We start from the raw sequence: 21,409 nt of genomic DNA, 5'->3' as shown, positions 1-21,409 counted from the left end.
AGGGTGAGGGGACATTTTGTTGTGCCAGCCAACCAACCACTAAACACACACACACACACACACACACACACACACACACACACACACAAACACACCTACTTATCATCCCTTCTCCATCCTGCTCTCCACCACGTCTTCACTCCCCTCTCTTACCCTCCTCTCTCCCATCTCTACCTGACCAACACCCTGACTCTATAACACTGAACTCAAAGTCAGATGAGAGGCACATAGACAGACAGTAGAGGTCACACAGGCAAGAAGAAAAGTTGACTGGAGCACACTGATTAACTTGTGCAAATACAATTTTTGTACAATTAAAGGCTGTAATCAGTCAGTGTGCTGCAGTCCCTTGTTCTGACTGACACCCTGAGACACATGGTGTTTCCTGAAGCAGCTGCTTCATATATAAAACACCCTTTTTTACCCCTTTGAAATTCAGCTGTTCTTAAACTGAGAGGCACATGATTTAGCTGCATGCAGCTTACTGGAAGACACGCAGACAGACAGACAGATTCAGACATGTTGCCTCTCAGAGAGACAGCACAGGGCTGTCATAGGAGATAATAACTTCAAACAAGAGACAATGTACCTGACAGTAGAGGAGAAAATTGTACATTTACAAGAATAACTCAGGTCATGCATGAATTAAACTGTGTGTGTGTGTGTGTGTGTGTGTGTGTGTGTGTGTGTGTGTGTGTGAGAGAGAGAGAGAGACAGAGACAGACAGACAGGCAGACACACGGACAGACTATTGAGGAATGATTATCTATTTTATCACGTGGCGCTGCCCACTTTTGGCCAACTGATGGATTGATGGATGGATAAAAACATTTCCATGTTTCCGGCTCAAACATGTGAAAGGTTACAATAATTGGACATAATGCTCTGACATTTTGGAGACTGTGCGCTGAGATATTTCGGCCTCCGGATATGAGAGAGGAGAAAGCTTTTAGACACAAGAGACGAAGAGTGGGATTAACAAGCAGTGTAAGGAGAAACACAGGACAACAACATCCTGACTGGCCTCACAGATCCAGGTTTGCCATGTAGTGAACACGATTTACACAAAAATACATTATTTCTGCCTGACAAGTTAACATTACAGTTTTATTTTATGAAAGGGGCTCGAAGAAGACACAAATAATAACTGAAGACAATAAAGTGTGTGTTGGCAGGGGCAGACCGAGTTTAAAAAACATTGTAAACTGACAAATCCAACTGCTTTAAACAAAATAATAAATGCTTATTTCTCTGAAAACTTCTTAAGAGTCCCTTTTCATTTAATTAGCATTTCCCTTCAAGTCTTTCCAAGTTGTGTTTGTTGAAAAAAGACAAGTTGAAAATTCCACTAATTCAGACTTGATTTATTCTCCCTCTCTCCTCTTTTGCAGTTTCCAAGCTATTAGCGGGATCTTTGATTGAGATTAACAGAGCCCTGAAATCAATGAAAGATAATTAAAAAGTCTTTGTTGAAGGGCAGGCACTTGTGTGGGTGTGTAGGTTTGTGTCTGTGTGTGTGTTTGAGAGAGAGTGGGTGAGTCATTGTGTTTCTGTGACGGCATATCTGAGAAAAGTGTGTGTTGTGGAAAATGAATCTCTGTTGCATTCTTTCAAAGGTGCACACTGCTTTCTGTCAACTGATTGGCTGTTTGATAATAACATTCAAGAAAACTCAACTTAACAGTTTTTTAAGGTGTTGATTTTAGTTCTTCTTTTAAACTCTGGCTATTGGGCACCTATGGAAAATAGGTACAAGGTAGGGGAAGAGTATTCCAACACTACTCTGAGGGAACTTTACCATTGAAATCTTTCAAATGAACTAATGTGCAATGAGTGGAATAACTAAATGTGCAGAATGGTAGATGGGTATTTTCTGAGCAAATAAATTAGTTCTGCTCCTAGCACTGAGCTGCTGAGTGACTCATCCACTTGATATGAGGAAATGTGTGTGTTGCTCAGGGTGGTGAGCAGGATAGAGAATACACACCCTGATGTTACAGTAGCTTTTAGCACAGGGGGTAATGAGGGAGCTTTTCACAAGAGGACAAATTTGCTACGACAGACAGATCGACACAAAAAGAGAAATTGGATAGTCTGTGAGCTCGTGTGTGACAGGGTTTTTGTGTGGGTGGTTCAGGTGGCTGGAACCAATTAGTGAAAGGAATCAAAAATACACACGCAAACTCTCTCTCACTCTTACAAACACACACACACACAAACACACACACACACACACACACACACACTTAGGAATGTAGGGTAGCTTGCAGGCAAAGCCTTCAGTCAGATCATATGATCTCAGGGTGACAGCTGACCTTGTGTCCCACGTGCAGAAACTATTTCATGACCCTACGGCCAAGCCAAAACATTAGGAATGCATTTTTACATAATTCATAGGGGGCTACAGAAAATCAGCCAATTTTTCACACTGGTCATGTCGACTTTTTAAGATCAATTTTCACTGAGCTGCCTTTACTAGCACAGGCTCTCTTTTACCTTGCTGTCCAAATTACTACTGGTAATTCTGAAAGGCTCTAGATTATAATTAATGACTAAATTTTTTTGAACATTCGACACCAACATTATTTAAATAACTTATTCCTAAAGTATCTGTACTATGACATTTTAAGTATGGTTACGTTAAGGCAAAAAAATGCTCCAATTTTGGTCAAAAGGTGAGCATTAAATCTTGGCTTGCATCAAACCCTGGTCCACAGCCTTACTTCCCTCCTTGCAACATACCAGCACACTGCTTTCAGCATTGCCACCGAGCATTGCCACTGGGCGTGAATCTTACACTGCAGAATCATCCAACATGAATTTATTTCCTGGGAAAGCTAGGCTGCAGATGTATACCAAAAATGTTGTTTGACTGCTTCAGAACTGGCTGTGCCTACTGTAACATGATACTTTGATCAGTATCTTATTTTGACAGTTCAGTTAACTGTCTTGTTGGCTTCATGATCCAAGAGACTGAGTTATTGGTCAAATAACAGCACACCTTGATTTAATTTCTAGCTAAATTAGTGAATTGTTACAGCACCACTTTATTGTTGTGTAAGTCTGTCTGGACAAGAAGCTGCAACAATGTTAAAACTGCCTCTTTCTAATGAATGTCAGCTGCAGCTGCTTCAGTTTTTTCCATGTAAGTACATGGAGCTAATGCTATTTAGGACATTTGGGGAATAAAAGCTTCACTAAATCTCCACTTGCTTTACTGCAGTGTGCTCTGTTACGAGAGACGTCTTTGCCCTGTACTACAAATCATTTTGACTATCAGACAAAATTGGACAGACCCTCGAACAGAGAGTGACAGGCAGATACAAACCAACATTTTTTCTCCCTCTCTGTCTTGCTCTCTCTGTCAGTCTAGTTCTGGAAAAACTACACTCTATTTTCAGAACAGCAGCACAGCAGGGCTGTCTGTGTGTGTCTGCACCGAGTCTGTTTTCATTATTCCAATATTTTCCTTCTGCAGGGGCTGCAGTTAATATTTCAACCCCCTAAATACAAACAAATACAGGGCCATGACTGTTAAATCGCACAGAGAAACATATTTTAGTGTGGTATGACCAATAATGGGACAGAATAAAATGTCATACAAGCAATGTTGACGTGTGTGAACATTTTTGTGAATCAGTACAGATGTTAGTCAGTCTATGTCCATGTGTCTCTCTGCATGCCTAAATGTGCACTGCACTCACCAGTCGTTTGATGATCCTGAAGGTTGTGCGTTGGATTCGGGGAGTCTCTGTGTGCATGTGTGTGCGCAGAACATGTGAGAAGCTTTGCAAACAGGAAGGTGACAGGCAGTCATAACTCTCTCCTCCATACAGCTGGACCAGTAGGGACAGACACTGAATAGTCTCCTCCCAAACCTCTTGGTTATCAGTGGACAGCTACAAGGAGAGAAAAACCATGAATAAATAGAGAGATGAAAAAGCTTAATGCACCATCTTTCAATTGACGTTACTGTTGTTAGTGTGGCCATGGGCTCTCCTTCTTCTGGGTGTACTTTTAGTGCATATCATGATTCAAAAACCTGAATTAGAAATCTGAGATTCATTCAAACAATAAAGTCACATTTTTACACACAGGTTAGCATACTGAAGCACACATTCAAGTGATAACTGTATAAAAATGTGTAATTAAAGCCACTATGTACAAAATTTACCATGGCTTATAGTAGTGTTTTGAAGCTTTTTATAATAATAATTCATAGAAAATTTTACACTCACACTGCGTTATTTACTATATTTGATATATCAATATATTTGGAGGTCATCTCAGGTAAATATCAAATATAAAAAATATAATATAAAAAAAATGTTACACAGAAGGTTTCAGGATCAATGTTTACTTAAAACTGCGTGCATCTTAACAAGATTTCTTCTGGTAACTGACCCTTGATAAATCTGAGAGCTTAATGCACTGAATAAATCATAGCAATTGCCATGCAAACCAACTGCTCTTCAGAACTGTATTCCTTTCAAGATATAATATGTAACATCTCCACATAAATGACAAGTTCTGTATTATGTATTTTGTTGAGTTGTTTACTCACATTATGCTAAATGTTTCCAACATTGTTCAAACCCAGAGAAATCTATAATTTTATTCATGGTAATGGCGTGGTTCATCTGGTTGCTTGTTAATGGTGTCATATCACATTTACCCCTCTAGTTGCTTTAAATTCTGGGAAAACACGGCGAACACCTAATGATACGCAATTGAAAATCACACAGTGTCACAGAATTTTACTCAGTAAGAGTGATACAAGATTTTTTTTCTGCTGCAAAGCATACATTTTTCAATAATTGTATGCCAATTTGCAACACAGTAATCCAGGGGAGACCCCGTTTATTAATATGATATTTCAGTACTATCAATCCAGGGCATTTGCTACTATGACATGGTGTTGTGGTCAAGACCATCTAAACTTAGACTAACATGGCCAAGCCCTTCAAAAAGGGGTCTTGAGACTGGCCTCGACACCAACACTGATCCCAAGTACTACAACGCTGTTATGTCAAGTGGCTCATGCCAGCCACCAATTTGTGAGGCAACTTTATAATGTTACAACAACAGTGTTTCCTACACAACAATTAATTTGTGGCAGCCTGCCACATACCAACATTGACCGCCACAGATTGATTCACTCATAAAAGGATAACCGCGCTGGGTTGCCCCATGATTGAAATCTTAACATAACATTAGTTACATTAGCTGTGTGGTTAGTGGACTCATCTAACACTAATGGTAAGGTAGCAAATCAACAAAAGGCTTTATTTGAATTAAAAGACATAACGTGAATAAGGTAACATGAATAAAACTTCAATATTTTTTCTTGTGCATGAACAAACATGATTTCTGCCTGAGTCAGGTCAGATAAATTTTCATCAGCAGTGGTGGTTAATTAAAAATAAAGACAACAGCTCCCGCGTTCCCAACCTACTTCACTACATTATTGAAATCCGTCTTGGGTTATTGTTTGGATTATCCGACCCCTTCCACCAGAAAATACATATTGTGCATTTAATACAAGGAAGTTTGCATTTTTATTGATATTAGACTCAGGGATCATATTGACACTGCTGCTCTGTCTAACCCACTAATCTCCCATGGGGCAAAGAGGCTGTGAGGAGGCCGGGGGTGTGTCAGCTGCCCCCTTAACCCTCTCATACAAAACCACACACACAGACGCCCACCCAACACTCAATGTGTCAAGTATAAGCAAAACCTCTATTGTGTCCCTTGAGACCTCCCCTTCTCCTCCTCCCACTTTCCTACAAACCCTCCTTTCTATCCTCAACTTCCCAGGATGCCTCACAGCACCCTCTCTCTTTTGCCTGGATTCTTCCTATGCCTGTGAATCGGACTTCAACCTCTCACCTTTATTCAATTTATTTGAACTAACAGAATCCTCCATCTTCTCTTGGCATACTCCTGAGCTCCTGGTATTCATCTAAGTTACTGTTTTGATTTGAAATGCACGGAAATTGCACGTTTAACTTTTTCAGTGTATAGAACATTGCAGAAGGCAAGCAATTAAATTTGACTGTAACTCTAATATTTAATTACTTCAATTATAAGTCTGTGATTTTGAGTGCAGATAAAGGAGGAGGTTATTTTGCATCCATTATTCTTTAATATCTGATTTTACGTGATTATTTAATCCTTAGTAGTGTGTATAGTGTCAGAAGGTGTGGATGTATGAATGTGATAACATTTCAACATTTCTGTAAGCAAAGAGATTGTATTCAGTCTTATCTTCCTGTTTTTCAGACTGCACTTTCTGTGCTGGGACTTGCAGATATAAGAGCCTTTTCTGCAGATTTCAGGGAATTAATATCTATAATAACTTGTATAATTACTTCAGTAAACTAGAATAATCATCTGCATGGAGCACACAGGCAACGTGCAAGGAGCATACTGAAGTTATATAACATTCCTACACTGATTTCATATGTAGCATAATTAGTACATTTGCAGAAAGCTACATAACCTGTAACTTGGACACTTTAACAGAACCGGTTGAAGGTATTAGACAGAGGACACTGAGTCTGTTTATGAAAGTGCATTACAAGCACTTTAAGGGTCGCTTTGAAACTAGTTTACAGTACAACTATTTAACTAATTTCATTACCATAACAGAGATATACGCACTTCTTTGGAAGACAGCTAATTAAGGAAGAACTTTTAAATGAGCTTGATCAGAAGTGTTGCTGTTTACAAAGCAGTCAGATGTGGGAGTAGGTTTGAGGAGTAGTCTGGAAGGAAGCTGTAGATTTAGATACTCCAGCACTGGCAGACTGTCTTACTGGTCTTACTAGATTCATCTAGGTTTACAGAAGATTAGTTTCATTTTACAGCATTGGTGTCGATCCCCTGAGAGATGATTAGTTTACCTTCAAAAAGGTTGGTTTACCTTCAAAAAGAAAAGTTATTTTAGATCTCCTAAAATTTACCAAACTATCTTGTTAAAGGCAGTTCAAACAAATTTAGCGGTCAAAACTGTGAAATGACACAAAAATCTCTAAGATGACACACATTAATTGTAAAAATAACTGTACTGGTTATCAGCTACTGGCTGCAGAGCCCCAGACTTGGGCACTTCTGGTGCTGGGACCCATCTCCATCGCTAGGACCCATGGTGGAAAATCACACATGATGGCACATGAATAAAGTTGAAAAATCATATTTGTTTATGACTCCCTCTTTATAATACCTTATGTTCATATGCCACTGTATTGTACTGGGCAGAGTATTGTTTTACAGTGTTTAAAGTTAATACATAAAGCAGCCTACTGAGTGTACATTGTATCACATCAATGTCTCTGTATATAAGTATGTCTATTATAAGCCTACAAATTTAGCTTCATGTTTAGGTTACATATGTTGTGTTTGTCATGCTTATAGTTATTAAATAAGTGTATTAAATGCTTAGAAGAAAATCATCAGGTACCATAGCATGAATTCATTGGTTTGAATAAGCCACAGGCCCTCCAGCAATGACACCAAGATAAACAATACAACCCAATATGTGCCATATAATGACTAAGGTAATTTCAGCTAATGTTTAACTTTGCTAGTGACATAGACATAGCTTGCTAAAATTAACCAACTCCTACTTCAAGTCATTTGCTGCTTAAAGTTACATTAAAAGTAACAGTTAAACTGAGATATCAGGTTGTATCGTTTACTTTGGTGTTATAGGTGGAGGGTGTGTGGCTTATTCAAACTAATAAACCTATGCTATAATATCCTGAAGATCATTCTTGGCAGGCTTACACAATTTCAGACTTCCTTCTCCAAGCTCAGGATTGAAAAAGGTCCAACGAAGGAGGTGGAACCAACCCTAGAGCTCTGCAGCTAGACCCCTTTCGTCAGTTTCAATCTAAGCAGTTGATTTCAACTAGAGATTTTTATCTCTTATCAGTTATTGCATTTTTTACTTGTATTACTCAGTCTGATAACTAATACAAGCATTACTCATGTGTAGGAGTCATACCCAGAGACTTATTCTCACACAACATAACGAAACACCCAAAGAAATACAGTATGTATGTTCTCTCTTTCTGAATTTCTCTCTTTGTCACACACACACACACATACACAAACACAAGCACATGCACACACATGCAGACGCACACACACACTTCCTCGCATAAATAAGAATACATGCACAGTTTGTCTCACTGAATCAGGCATACACTTAAAAATACAGTGCACAAACATGCATGCAGAGGCAAACCCAGAAAATATTTATGTATGCATGCAAGGTATTGCACACACATGCACGCACGCACGCAGGCACGCAGGCACACACACACACACACACACACACACACACACACACACACACACACACACAGCCCTGTGAGTGTTGGTCTCACCATGTGAATGAGGTGTGTGCTGAGTTGGCTCAGGGGTCTGTTTTCCAGGAGCAGCTTCTCTGCTGCCTCCATTTCTACTGCTGGACAAGATAGCCTCTGGCTCTATACACACACGCGCACACACACACACACACACACACACACACACTCATGTTAAATCATTTATAGAGATTTGACAGTCAATAATGATGGATCCAGAGACCTGCCAAGACAGATTCTGACAGACTGAGACAGACGGAGAAAGACACACTGATAGACTAAGAGAGGAAATAGTTTTTTCTGCATACGTTGTGTTATTTTAACCCTTTTTTAACACTTTAAGATGTGTTCAGGACAGCACACGTTGAACACTTGTCTTTATTTGTCACATCAAGTTTTTCTTGAATCTCATTATGACTTCAGTCTTCTCACCTTCTCTATTTTTTTCTGCCCCCCCTCATTAGCACCTCTGTCCCTCACTTTGGCTTATTTTAGTTCAGTTCATGCCTACAGTGGAACTTCAGGCCAATTAGCCGTGGAATAATGTGATTAATACTGGCACATATTTTCTCTCTGTCTTCCCCAAAGTCACTTCCTCTCCGTTATGCTCGCTCTCTCCTTCCCTTTTTTCTCCTGTGGTATATATAATCTCTGACTCTCTCTCTCTCTCTCTCTTGACCAACGGAGTAATAGTTTGGGGAGAGCGGTCTAGTCACGTCCTCTCTCCTTATCAGACCTTATTACCCAAATGAATTTGGTTTGGGCCTAAGTTTTCTTTTTAATGAGCTTTGCATTTCTCGCAAAATTGATTTCCGCTGCACATTCTGCTTGCTCCCTTTTCCATCCCTGTCTCTTCCCTTCTATCATCCATCCTTTCCTCTCCCTCTTCTGTCCTTCCTCTTCCACCCAGTATTTTACCCTGCCTCCCCTTTAGTCCCACCACCCCCCTGTCCAAGCATTAATATGTATGCGTTGGGCTGGGGTGCACACTATAGGGGGACGGGGGCTGGTGTGAGTGTATGTGAGCGTATGTGAGTGTGTGCGCGTCTGTGTGTAGGGAGGCAAGCTGAGGACAAAGCCAGTGGTGATAATGAGGCCGCAGGGACATAGCCAGACAGGCCCCTCTGTGTATGCCTGTGTGTGTGTGTGTGTGTAAGTGTGTGTGTGTGTATGTGTATGTGTGTGTGTGTGTGTGTGTGTGTGTGTGTGTGAGTCCCAGGGACTCGGGACCTCATCCGCTTTCTCCTGAGTCCACAACTTCAATATTGCAGTTGCTTAAACCTGCTAGCTTCCACTGCACACATCAAAAACACACACACACACACACACACACACACACACACACGCCTTTAGGGACACGATACAAGGGCAACATTTTGAGGGAATTGACTTTGTGATTCAGTTGGTGATTCTGTGCTCGACAGAGATAAAATTGGTGAATAGTGGCGAATCAATGTGGGAAATACATCAGCCTATAAGGACCCATGTACCATGATAGAGCAAAACAGCTGAATTTAAAACAAATACATGAAAAAAAGAATAAACCATTGTGATTTTTAAATAATTTCTTTGCAAAGTGTTTTTTATAAGTATTTATTATAAAAATAGGCTGTATGTTTGTGAGGAGATGGGTTTGTAACTTGCAAGAATACTAGCCAGGGCTAGACTATTATGTTGGCGTGATTGGGCAAAAATCTCATAGTAGAGAATAGAAGAGAAAACTAGAGTTCTGCATTTTCTCTTGGAAATTTTTCACTGTTCACATTCCTTCCGGTGGTAAAAGACTGAATTAATGACGGAGAATCCCACAGATAAATGTTGCTATTTGAACGTTGGCAACAACTGGTGCCTACACTACAGAGCAGCCCCAAAAAAAGGAAGACAGACTTATCATAAAGAGTCTGATGTGTCAATGCGTTTCAACCAACAGGTCTGTGCAATTCAGTTCATTTCGGAACACATTTTTTTTCCATTGTCTGAAGTTATGGATGGTACCTTTCGTACCTTTAGAACTGTTTCCATTTTTGGTCACCCCTCTGCTTTGGGTACCTAGCACACAGATCTGGAACCAAGAGGTGGAGCTGGAAACACTGCAGTCCGTTCATTGGTCAGTGGAGAATCAACATACTGTGCTCAGGGCTGAGCTGGTTTAACCACTGTTCATACATTTTTTAAACATTAGTAAACTCTAAACTAACTAAACTATAAAATAAAAGGATGTTCGCAGCCTCTAGCGGCAGCTGTAGACTGAGAAAAAAATAATTCATTGACTGGGCTAGCTGCCGACAACTTTTAAGGTTAAATCTAATCCTCACTTGGAGAAAAAAACATTTAGGGATTGTCGGAGCTTCGTTCGGTGTGCTCGGGCAGAATAAACGGGCAGAGTCGATGCACAAACCTGCTATAAATATCCCATAGAGAGACTGTCACTGCAGCCTGCTCTTTTTTGCACAGCTCCATTCTGTGGACAATAAACAGAGTGCAGAGTTCTTCTTCTTCCCTGAATCACCGGGAAACAAGGAAATACAGCGAGTGCCACTGGATGGAGCAGCAAGTGACAACAATCCCGTCCACATGTAAGAGTACTTTGTGCGGTGGAAACGCTGCACAGATCTAGGGTCTAGGTTCCTCTTTGGGGGGGGTACTTTTGGCTCCAAAGGTACTATACTGAAAGCCTATGGCGGAAACGCAGCTTAGAGTCTTGCGATAAACACAATAAAACACATGTTTATATCGGCAAAGTGTTTCAGAAATAGAGAGAAAATGTTGCTAATAGTTTAGCCTTCTGTTAACCAGAGCTAAAGGCTCAGAGCTGCAGCTTCACATTCATATATTTGTAGCTAACATTAGCTAGAGCCTTAAACCAGAGTGTATGCTCTACCTCACTCCCTCCACTAGACAACCTCAATGCGAAAAGAATAGGCAGCAGCTCCTGATAAACCCCAGTCAGTGGCGGTAACAACATAAATCCAGCCAGCACCAGAGAACAGGACCCTTCTGACCCAATGCTGCCACCACCAGTCCGCTGAGACTACCAAATTCAAGTTGCTATAGCCGCCAACCAAAGTTGATCCCCAGAGCAGCTGCCCGTCCTTCCCTTGGCCAAGCAGTCCACAGTGGCGGAGAGTAAGGCATAGCTTGTCTCATTTGTGGTCTGATAAACAGAGTGAACTCTACAGCGAATTAAGATAAAGAAATCAATGTATGTGAAACACTGGGTTACTGTATGAATCGCATGCATATGCCTAAGGTTGCCTGGTGAGAGGAGCTTAGAACCAAAAGGAGAGAGCTGCAGGAGAAGGGTGTATTTTCAAATTCTGCAGTATGTTGATGTTGTTATGTCTGTGTTTTTGCAATTTCTGCTTACCATGGTTTTAAGGTCCATTTATGTGATTATCAGTGGGATGTCATTCCTAAAATGTTAAAATACAGAAAAACGGCGAAGAAAGTTCCATTTCTTTTTGTTGAGTTACTCAAAGGACCTTGATTTGTTTAATTTTGAGATTTTTTATTTCATCCAGCACTGCACTGTACAGTTTATTAACATAATCTGTTGTTGGGGAAGGGCATTTTTAAAGTACAGTGCTAAAACATTTATGAACTGAAAGATGGTGCTGGAAGTTCAAAGGTTTTTTTAGTATACTTTCTTATCTGTTCTATGCCTTGCTCAAGGGCAGCTTGGTAATCAAGACAGGGCAGAGAGTGTCTTGTTCTCATTAGTTGTGCTTGAGTGATCATACCTGCAGTGCAGAGCGGACGACAACAGATGTTTGTTTTAAGATGTTGTGAAGCAGCTCCAGAAGGGCTTGTAACACGAGATGGCTGACTTTTCTCCCAGCATGCCCCTCTCTCTCATCCAGGTGGACTAGTGCAGCTTCTGAGAGGGTGCTCACCACCACCTCTATTAGACCTGTGCAGTGGAAGAGAAGTATTTGAATAAAGTTACTGGATTTTTGGATACAGGGGTTTGTTTGTCACTAGAGTCTACTATTTTGGTACCATCAAGTACATTAAACATTGCACAGTTAACATCATAACAGACTCTAAGCACATGGTCATATTAATAAAATATGCATTCAAATAAATGTAGAAAAGTAGTTAGAAAAATGTAAAATTTACAAAAATGCTTCTTTGCTTACAAGCTTATTAATCCATTGATGTAAGCTGAAATCATAGATTTTAACTAATCAAACAACCCTACTTTTATATTCCAAACAACCAACACACCTGCCCCTCCACATGTATATCTGAAGTATAAAGAATAATATTATACTTGAGGCTGACCTGAGTAAATGTCTAACTGTAGGCTCTGGTTTGACTCCACAGAGGATTGATAGCTCCTGTACAGGGTGACACTCTTCCTCTAAAGTTGATCAGCATTTTACTGTCACTAATTTGCATGGCAGGGAAAAATAGCTGAATTTCACTTTCAGCTATTTAAACAGAACTTGAAGCTGTGCTGGTTGAATTCCTATGTGGAAATATGGTAGTATTAACACAGCCAAGTCTGCAGAATGGTAACAAAAACAGCAACAACAAAAGATAACTCAAATTAGATGCTCTTCTAAAAATACATTCTGTTCTCTTCGTATCTGTCTTCCCTCTCACCTCACTCTATCCGTCCCTCGAAAACTGTCCAATGTAGAACAGGTTGTAAAGCTGCTAACCCTTGCAAAGCCATGAATAAGTAGCTATTGCTAAAGTGCAAAACCATGTTCTTTGCTCATTAAATTTAACATGACATAGAAGATACTCTGCATTTTGCAGCTTGATCTATGTAGTTATTGTACACCTCTGTCCCTGAGGTGCGCTCTCTGCACATCTCTGTATGTGAAAACTGGATAGACTCCGCTCTCACTAAGTTGTCATGACACATGCCTTCCAATGAATGCACAGCCAATACGTTGGCTATCAATAACTCCAAAGTTATACTTCATTTTCATTTTTGTGCACAAGAAGGTAACAGTTAGATAACTGTCTTCACTGGGGAAAACACACCCAGTGTTATTTTCTATCCCAATAGATCTTTATTTAGAATGTAGAAGTGTGTTTGTGTGTGTGTTTATTTTTGTGAGTGAAAGTGCAACTCTGCAGACACTAGAAAGCTATCAAGCTAGCCTGCTGTCAGTGAGATGTACTGTTACTTTGTCAAGCTGCCTCATAATTAAATAAACAGAGCTGCTCTACTTTGGACTGTTCAGTCAAACAAAGACCTCCTCTGCTGTTAATGTGCTCTGACAATTCATTCCTGTTCAGACAAAAACTCTGTTCTAGATAGTTGCTCATGTATATGTTAATACCCCTATTCTGTTATTCTCTTTTGAGAATATAAAGTAGCATAGCCACCTGCATCGAATTAAAAGACAAACAAAAACAAAACCGTTTATTCTAGAAAATGAATAAACATCCCTGATATTTTGGTCACCTATTAACCAGGCATTATAGATGCAGAATTAATCAAAACAAACTTTATTCTTTGATTGTTTACCTGAACACTTGAGGCATATTTTCATTTTGGCAAAATACATAGATAGCAAAGAATGTGCTTGTAACTGGTGATCATGTGGACTATTGTGATATAAACGTCCCTTCTTAGGAATCATAATTTCCTAACTGGCTGAATCAATGCTGTAAAAATCTGCCAAGGTCACATTCAGACAAAATGGCACTAAACACGCCAAAATGTAGGTATTTGTGATTCCATACTCTACCATGACTATATTGACACACATTTTAAAAAGCTATAGCTATGCATTGATTTGAAATGGGCTACAACGCAAGGGGAGGGTTACAATAGTACTAAGGAAGTAGTGAAGAGCATATCCAACATTATATGCCTCCAGAGTTTTCAATTGCTTGTGACACATTGGCAGTACTATGTGACTTGTCAGTTCTTTTGATTTGGTCCCATCCAAACAAAACTCGCCTGAGCACAGACCAAAGACACAAATCACTGAGCATGTACATGTATACTGTATTTCACTGACATTGCGCACAGATGCTTGTTTACAATACAATGACACTTATTTGACTGAATTTCTGTAGCAATGATGAACAAAATGTGGTTAAAGAATAAAGCTCAATGATATGAATAAACAAATTAGCTGAACCAGAAGAGGCATTTATATCCACATCAATACCACTAAAGGAATGTGACTATGGCAACAAAGCTTGCAAAGCAGAGTGTGTACTGCATTGTAGGTTGATAGATAGTTAGATGATGCCATCTATTCTTCTCAACTGTTTGCAGGCTGTATAATCTGTTTATTCTCAGCTGACTGAATCTCTAGTAATCTGAAAGACACATAAACATTTTCCCACTGCAGTCTCCAGTTTAAAATATTGCATTTCAGTTGCATTGCTTGACCCTCTGTGGGTACTCTTGATTAAATTATGCACAACAAGCACCAAGCTGCTGCAAAATAGTCACACAAACCTTAAAGACAAGGTTTAACTGATTGCCTCTAATGCTTTTCAAATGATGCTGCACAAATCACCAGGAGTGTGGGAGAGAGAGACATCCTGGGAGTGCACTGAACACAAACAGCTAACAAAGTTCCATAAAAAATAATTAAAAGAATAATGTGATCAGCTAATGAAATGCCCTTTTATCCATAGAACGGAAAGAAAACTAGACAGCGTGGATGGATATGTGATAAGGATGCACCAAATTCTAGGCCAATATTGATGTTTAAAATAACAACTTGGCTGATAGCCTATGCATGTTTTCTTTATGTTGATAAGCACATCTGCAGCTCAGTCTATTTTTCTTCTCATCTAAGAGGTGAGATGAAGAGAAGCAAGGTGCTTACTGAAAGTGAACTTGACAACAAAACCCCACATGTGCACAGCACATGTTGCACTCCTACATCACGCCAGTGTCGGGTTGAACCAGTGGCTTCTCAGAATCAGAAGCTTGGTATTGCACCTAATTCTTTCCAAGTCTGACCGTAAATAAAGGACAAAACATTTAGCCAGTGCAAAATTGACTTGACAAAACAGATAATCAACAGTTACTGCCATCGGTAAATATCATCTTATTGTGCAAAGTGATCCAGTCTTATCTTGGTTTGACTCCTTTTAGATTTTAAGTCAGGTATACATTAGGAATCGCTAACTGAAAGGTAAACATGCATATGCACGCATGCAACACACACACACACGTGCACACACACAGGCTTTTACTGTGGGTATCTTTTGCAGGTGAATATAAAATGCATATGGCTTGCTATGGTCAGTATGAGCTCTGTGCATGTGTGTTTGTGCATAATGTAATAATGAGTATTGCTGTGACTTACAGGTATGGATGTGTATGCCTCTTTAAATTGTGTGTGCGTGCGTGTGTTTGTGTGTACAGGTTAGGATAGCTAAGGCTAATCAGAGGGAAAGCAACCTCACTGAGTCAATTCTCAAGTCATATTTTAAAATGTCACATAGGTACAAATGTTACTTGACTTGTTACTAGACTAGAGGAATAATTTATGAGTGGAAGCCATTGTGCTCTGTCCTATTTTAGAGTTTGGACTTTAACTAGGCTAAAAATAGATATTCTACAATGCTTTGCTGTATTATTTATTTATAAGCCACCGTAAAATGAGTTCTGTTGGGAATCAACAGGATGGATTGCTTCAGAGCATCACTGTCTGAGCAAAGTGGGAAAGTTTTGTGGGAACAGAAAAACCTACTAAACTAATTACATATAATTAATGGATAATGTTTCAGCTAATTTAAATTAAATCTAAATTTGAGTGTATACATTGAGTGTGTAATATGACTTTCCCTTAATGTTTGTAGCATCTCTGTTAGTCTTCCTCAAGGATGGAGTCTAATCATATGTGTGCTTAATATGTTTATTGAACAACTAAATGCAAATGGCTTTACCCTTCAGGCATTTAACTGGTAGGTCCTGGGCTAGATACAGCCTGTGACTGATTTTTGAAAGTCCTTTTATTGATTCCCATCATCAAATTAATGAAAAACATATTTTATTCATTATTGTGTCTAGAGTGATTGCACCCATTTTTTTGGTCATGTCTGATAACTAACAGAAGTAGAAATACTCATGCACTGGACAAGACAATAACCTGACAACAGGAGTAAAACTGTCATCACAATTTTGCACTCTAAAAATAAACTAAAAACCGACCTCAAACCCACATGACAAAACAGGTTTCTTGTGAATGCCTTCTAAAATATCCTGTGACTGTTCAAAAGATTATTACAAGCCTTTTCTGATGAGTTAAGGTCTAGTTAAGTTTAGTCAACCAAAGTCGTGGTCAGATTTAAGGTTAAGGAAATATTACCACATTGCCACATATGTATATACAGTATTATATTATACAATAAAAGACATGTTGGTTTATTCACACTGGGATGCTGTTCATTGTTGTACAAAATACCCCAAATCTCTATAAATCAATAACTTTTCACTGCAATGCAAACTGCATTAGTATCGTACAATCTTTGCACAACATAAACTCAACACACAGCAAAACATCTTACATTTACTGTCAAACAGGTCTTATTGATTGCTGTTATGTAAAGTTGTCAATCCAATGACCTCTTGGGTGCTAATATGAAAACATTAATATGGAAGACAGATCTTTGTGGTATAAATTATGCCCAGAGGTGTAATTGATTGGACACATATGGACATGATGTGGAAGAACCATTATAGAATTTTTTATACACTGTTTGGGGAAATAACCTGAACCCAATTTCAAATGGCAATTTATTGATGCGTGTTCCACGTTAGATAACACCGGCACAGAGGCAATTACCTAAAACATTCCTCTGAGCTTCTTACAGAAGGCCAAGAGAAATAATAAGGATTGGTGGCAGATCAGACTCAGAGAGGAACCTCAGAGACCCTGAAGGATTCTGAAGTCACTTGAAGTCCCTGAAGACGTCTTTAATTAACTGAAGAGGACGTAATGTGCATTTTCTTGTTTGTTTGTTTGTTTTTTTTTATATATAATGTTACAATGTCAAATACTCACATTACACATGCCCTTAGTATTTAAAAGAAGTCCCTGTCTGCAAAAATCTGAGGCTTCATACTGTTCTGAATACTGTTTGATACTGTTTGTCTTTCCAGACAAGCTTGCATTGGCTTGTGACTCAGGGGTTGATCCGGATACAAACACTCCTGAACTTTTGGGGGAAACTTTTGCTGCATTGTGTGCTCTAGATGTGTCCATTTCCTAATCAAATCCCACACTCTGCTTGTCGATGTGTCTGCAAAATGAGACTCAAATTCACTCTAAGCAGAGAACCTTTAGGCTTCAAATCCTTATGTAACAATCAGATTACAAGCTAGAGTTTCTAAATTAGCCTGCTGCATGTTCACAAATTAAAACTGAGACATTCACAATCATATAAAATAATAAAAAGAACTTTGTTTAGGAACCATCTCTTGTCACTAAGAATTGTCACCAATTGTCACTAACTTCAACCTAAAATGTTCTCCTCTATCATCCCATCCCTCCTCCCTATCTCCTCACCCAAATGCACCACATTCTCTTCCTGTGTATCCCATTCTTCCTCTCTGTCACCTCTCTGCTACCCTTTTTACCTCCCATTTTGCTTTCCTGGCTCTGTCATCTTTTCCCTCTCTTCTCTCTCATGCTTTTTTTGCCATCTTCTTTCTCTTTCTGTTTGTTCCATTCTCCCTCCCTATCTCTGCCTTTCTCTCTCTTTGCTCCCTCTGTCTTCATTCCCCAGGGGGTATTATCTCAGTCGGAGGCAAATCTGCCCAATTATAAACCTCATCTCCTCTCTCTCTCTCTCTCTCTCTTACACACACTCACACACGTACTGGGCGCTCCTGCATCCACCGCCCCCCACATTCGCACACACATCTCCTCTCTGTCTCGCATATACACAGAAGCATAAGCACAAATACATTCACACAAGCACAAAAAAACTATCTCCCTATTTTGCTCTTCTTCACTGTCTATTTCATTTCCTCCTAACACACACAAGCACAAACACACAGACTCACACATACATGCTCACACACCACCCTTCCCCTCCTCTCTCTGTCACACCTTAAAAAGCCAATTATACACGCTTTCTCCCTTCTCCTCTTCTTTCCTCCTCTCCCTCTCCCTTCTTTCTTGCCATCGCCACACTGATCTGGAGTGAACCACAACTAAGCAAGGGGAGAAAGAGGAGAGGAGTAGATAAAAAGGGAGCCCAAAATAGAGGATAGGGGAGAAGGGGAAAATGGGAGCAGGGGGAAGGAAAAAGAGGAGATGATGGGGCAATATGTGAGATTGGAATAGTGGATGGTAGGAGGAGAGGAGAAGGAGGGACAAGAGGAGAGGAAGAAGTTCATACAGTGAGGAGAGAAGAGGAGAGGAGAGGAGAGGAGAGGAGAGGAGAGAAGAGGAGAGGAGAGGAGAGGAGAGGAGAGGAGAGGAAGATAGCGTTAATTGCCCGGCCAGTATTAGTGCTGGGTTGACAGTTTCTTGTTGAGAGGGGAGCTGATTGGACGATAATGATGCTGACTACTGAACTGCCGCACTGCTGACCCAATGGAAATAGAAGGAGAGGAAGGGTTGATAGGGGTGGTGGTGTTTTTGGGGAGGCAGTGGGTGCAGAGCAAAAGATGGATAGACACAATGAGACACAAAATGATGAGTGAAAGACAGAAAGAGAGAGAAATAGCCATAGTCCTAAATAGAAATTCGAGGAGGCAAGTATTATTGTGTGCATTTTCATTGCCACTGAGAGTTGCAATTACAGCACTGAACTGTGGGTCCTGAAAGATTTACATATGCACACATACACACGCATACGGGCGTGCGCATGCACACACACACAGACAGACAGACAGACAGACAGACAGACACACACACACAGATAAATATAGAGGCAGCAGTATTTATAAATGTTTCCTTGTAAGCATCTTTAATTTACTGTATTTAATTTACTGCATTGCTATTTCTTCCATCTCGTTTAAGTCCTAATTCCAAACTAGCTCATGGGAAATAAAATAGTCCTAAAACAACCTAACTTCTAGAAAATGTCCTCGTTCCAAGAGAAAACACACCATAAATTTGACTCCCCCCTCTGGAATCACTTGCAATCAACAGGAAACTCTAATATTATTATATTATTGAGTTTCACCATAGCTGAAGGACAAAAAGCATTGCCTTTGCCTCATGCAAGTGCATGCAGACACACACACACACACACACACAGACACATACCCACACACACAGCCAAGGTTGTTGACCAAAAAAGCATTTTGCTGCAGCAGAACAGCAGGCTGGGGAAAACAAGATGTCAACAAGTAAAATGACAATAACTACTGCCAGCAGAGATACATGATATCGACACTCAGTAGGTGCAGCAGGGTCAATGACAGACAGGCCTCTGGGACTCACTTAACTCACTCACTAATAGTAGTACTGTACTGGTGTAAGAGGCAGTACAAAACAAGGTTGTTGTTTTTTACAATGCTGAGAAAAGTTAAATCTTCATTCTCTTCAAGCATAATGTATGTAGACATACTATACCTTGTTGGTATTGTGGCTCCAGGTCCAAGACTGTGTCTCCACTGAGATTACACAGCAAAGCGACTGCATTCTGGACCAGCCCACTGGTAACATCACTACTGTTTGCCTACAGAAATTAAGAGGGATAGCTAGATTACAGGTCAGCTAAAAAAAATCAGATTCCATAATTACTCCACTCTCAAAGCTTTCTATGTAGATTCTATTACATCAACTATCTATTAACCATTTAGTTTGTTGTGAAAATGCAAATGGCCCTATCTAAAGCCCCTGTTTGGTTTGTTTGTTCCAGGCAACTGATGACACAACATAGTATATTCTGTGGAAGAGAACCAGCTCCATATGTAGATATAAAAAGCTCATTCTAAGGTAAACAAAACACTATGATTCTTAGTTTCTGGATTATAAACTAATGGAAACATAGTTAGGAATATTGTTCACCATTTCCACGAAAATATCCTCCTAAATCCGACACTGGAACTTTAAGATAGATGATGGAAATAGAAGTAAGGTAGTGAACTTGGTGAACACATGGTGAACACTGTTAAGCACTGAAGCAACTTTTTGGCTACAGACTTTTATCATGCCTTAAACTTAAAACGCAATAGATACAGCTTTTGTACAAATAACCATGGCTGCAACCACTATTCAAAGAGGATAAGAGCGAGAGGGAACACTGTTAATCTCTCCAATCACCTTTAAAATTATAACTCAGCAACTTAAGTATAGAAATAACAATGTGTGTGTGTGTGTGTGTGTGTGTGTGTGTGTGTGTGTGTGTGTGTGTGTGTGTGTGTGTGTGTGTTTGTGTGTGTGTTTCCTTGAGGGAAAAGGGTTACAGTTATACAAACTCAAACACACCATTATTGACTTTGAATCTGTTCTGAGAACATAAATCTTTTAGCACATTGAATATACCCTAAAAACTTGTTGCACTTGAACCAAGACCCAAAATTTGAAGATTAGCTCCACACTACTCATGTTTATTTGTTTATGTAGCCTTGACTTATACAGAGTAAGTTGCCTAAATACTTTATGTCCTATATTATATATTATATATATATCCTATACATCACATGGGAGGCACAGATGAGAATAGGATATGTTATCGGAGAAGAATCATACATTCTGCCTAATGTGAAAATTGTTACTGGGGCACAGTGTTAAGCAAAGGATAAAATTAATTGAGTCTATCAGAGGATGGTGTAGTTGTGACCTTTGATAATGAACTGATTTTTGAAGAGAACAGAGAGCAAGACTGTAGTCTCCACTTTCCTCTTACTCCTATCTCCTGAACCACTCCCTTCTCCTCCTCTGCTTTTTCTCTCCTTACAGTCTTCCTCTTCTCTATCTCCTCCATATAAAATATTGTCTGCTTCCTCTGCAGTAATTCACTTCTCCTTCTCTCTCCTGCCCTCATTTCACTATTTGATCCTCTCTGAGATACACCAGCTCTGCCTGCAGGGTCTATGCGCATCAGTGTGATCTGTGTACAGGCCGATAAGCCTGGCT

The 21,409-nt window shown here is 39.7% G+C and overlaps 1 protein-coding gene across 5 annotated transcripts in view; it reads right to left on the bottom strand.

Annotated features, from left to right (window-relative positions):
* ulk4 (unc-51 like kinase 4) overlaps positions 1–21,409 on the bottom strand; it is a 93,923-nt gene that overhangs the window by 11,189 nt on the left and 61,325 nt on the right. For 4 of the 5 annotated variants that reach the window (XM_088084016.1, XM_042489922.2, XM_088084017.1 and 1 more), the window contains 4 exons: positions 19,901–20,006; positions 12,116–12,285; positions 8,397–8,498; positions 3,705–3,899 (listed from right to left, as the gene is read on the bottom strand). In XM_088084016.1, coding sequence (XP_087940142.1) covers positions 3,705–3,899; positions 8,397–8,498; positions 12,116–12,285; positions 19,901–20,006 — 573 coding nt within the window. The remainder of the gene's footprint in view (positions 1–3,704; positions 3,900–8,396; positions 8,499–12,115; positions 12,286–19,900; positions 20,007–21,409) is intronic. The other variant, XM_088084018.1, reaches the window with a different exon arrangement.

This window comes from Plectropomus leopardus, chromosome 11 (genome assembly GCF_026936395.1).
Source record: "Plectropomus leopardus strain MGB_pleo_1.0 chromosome 11, ASM2693639v1, whole genome shotgun sequence".
NCBI classification, from domain to species: Eukaryota; Metazoa; Chordata; class Actinopteri; order Perciformes; family Serranidae; genus Plectropomus; species Plectropomus leopardus.
Note: the sequence above shows the minus strand (reverse complement) of the source record. Positions and strands in the feature narration are given on the sequence as shown.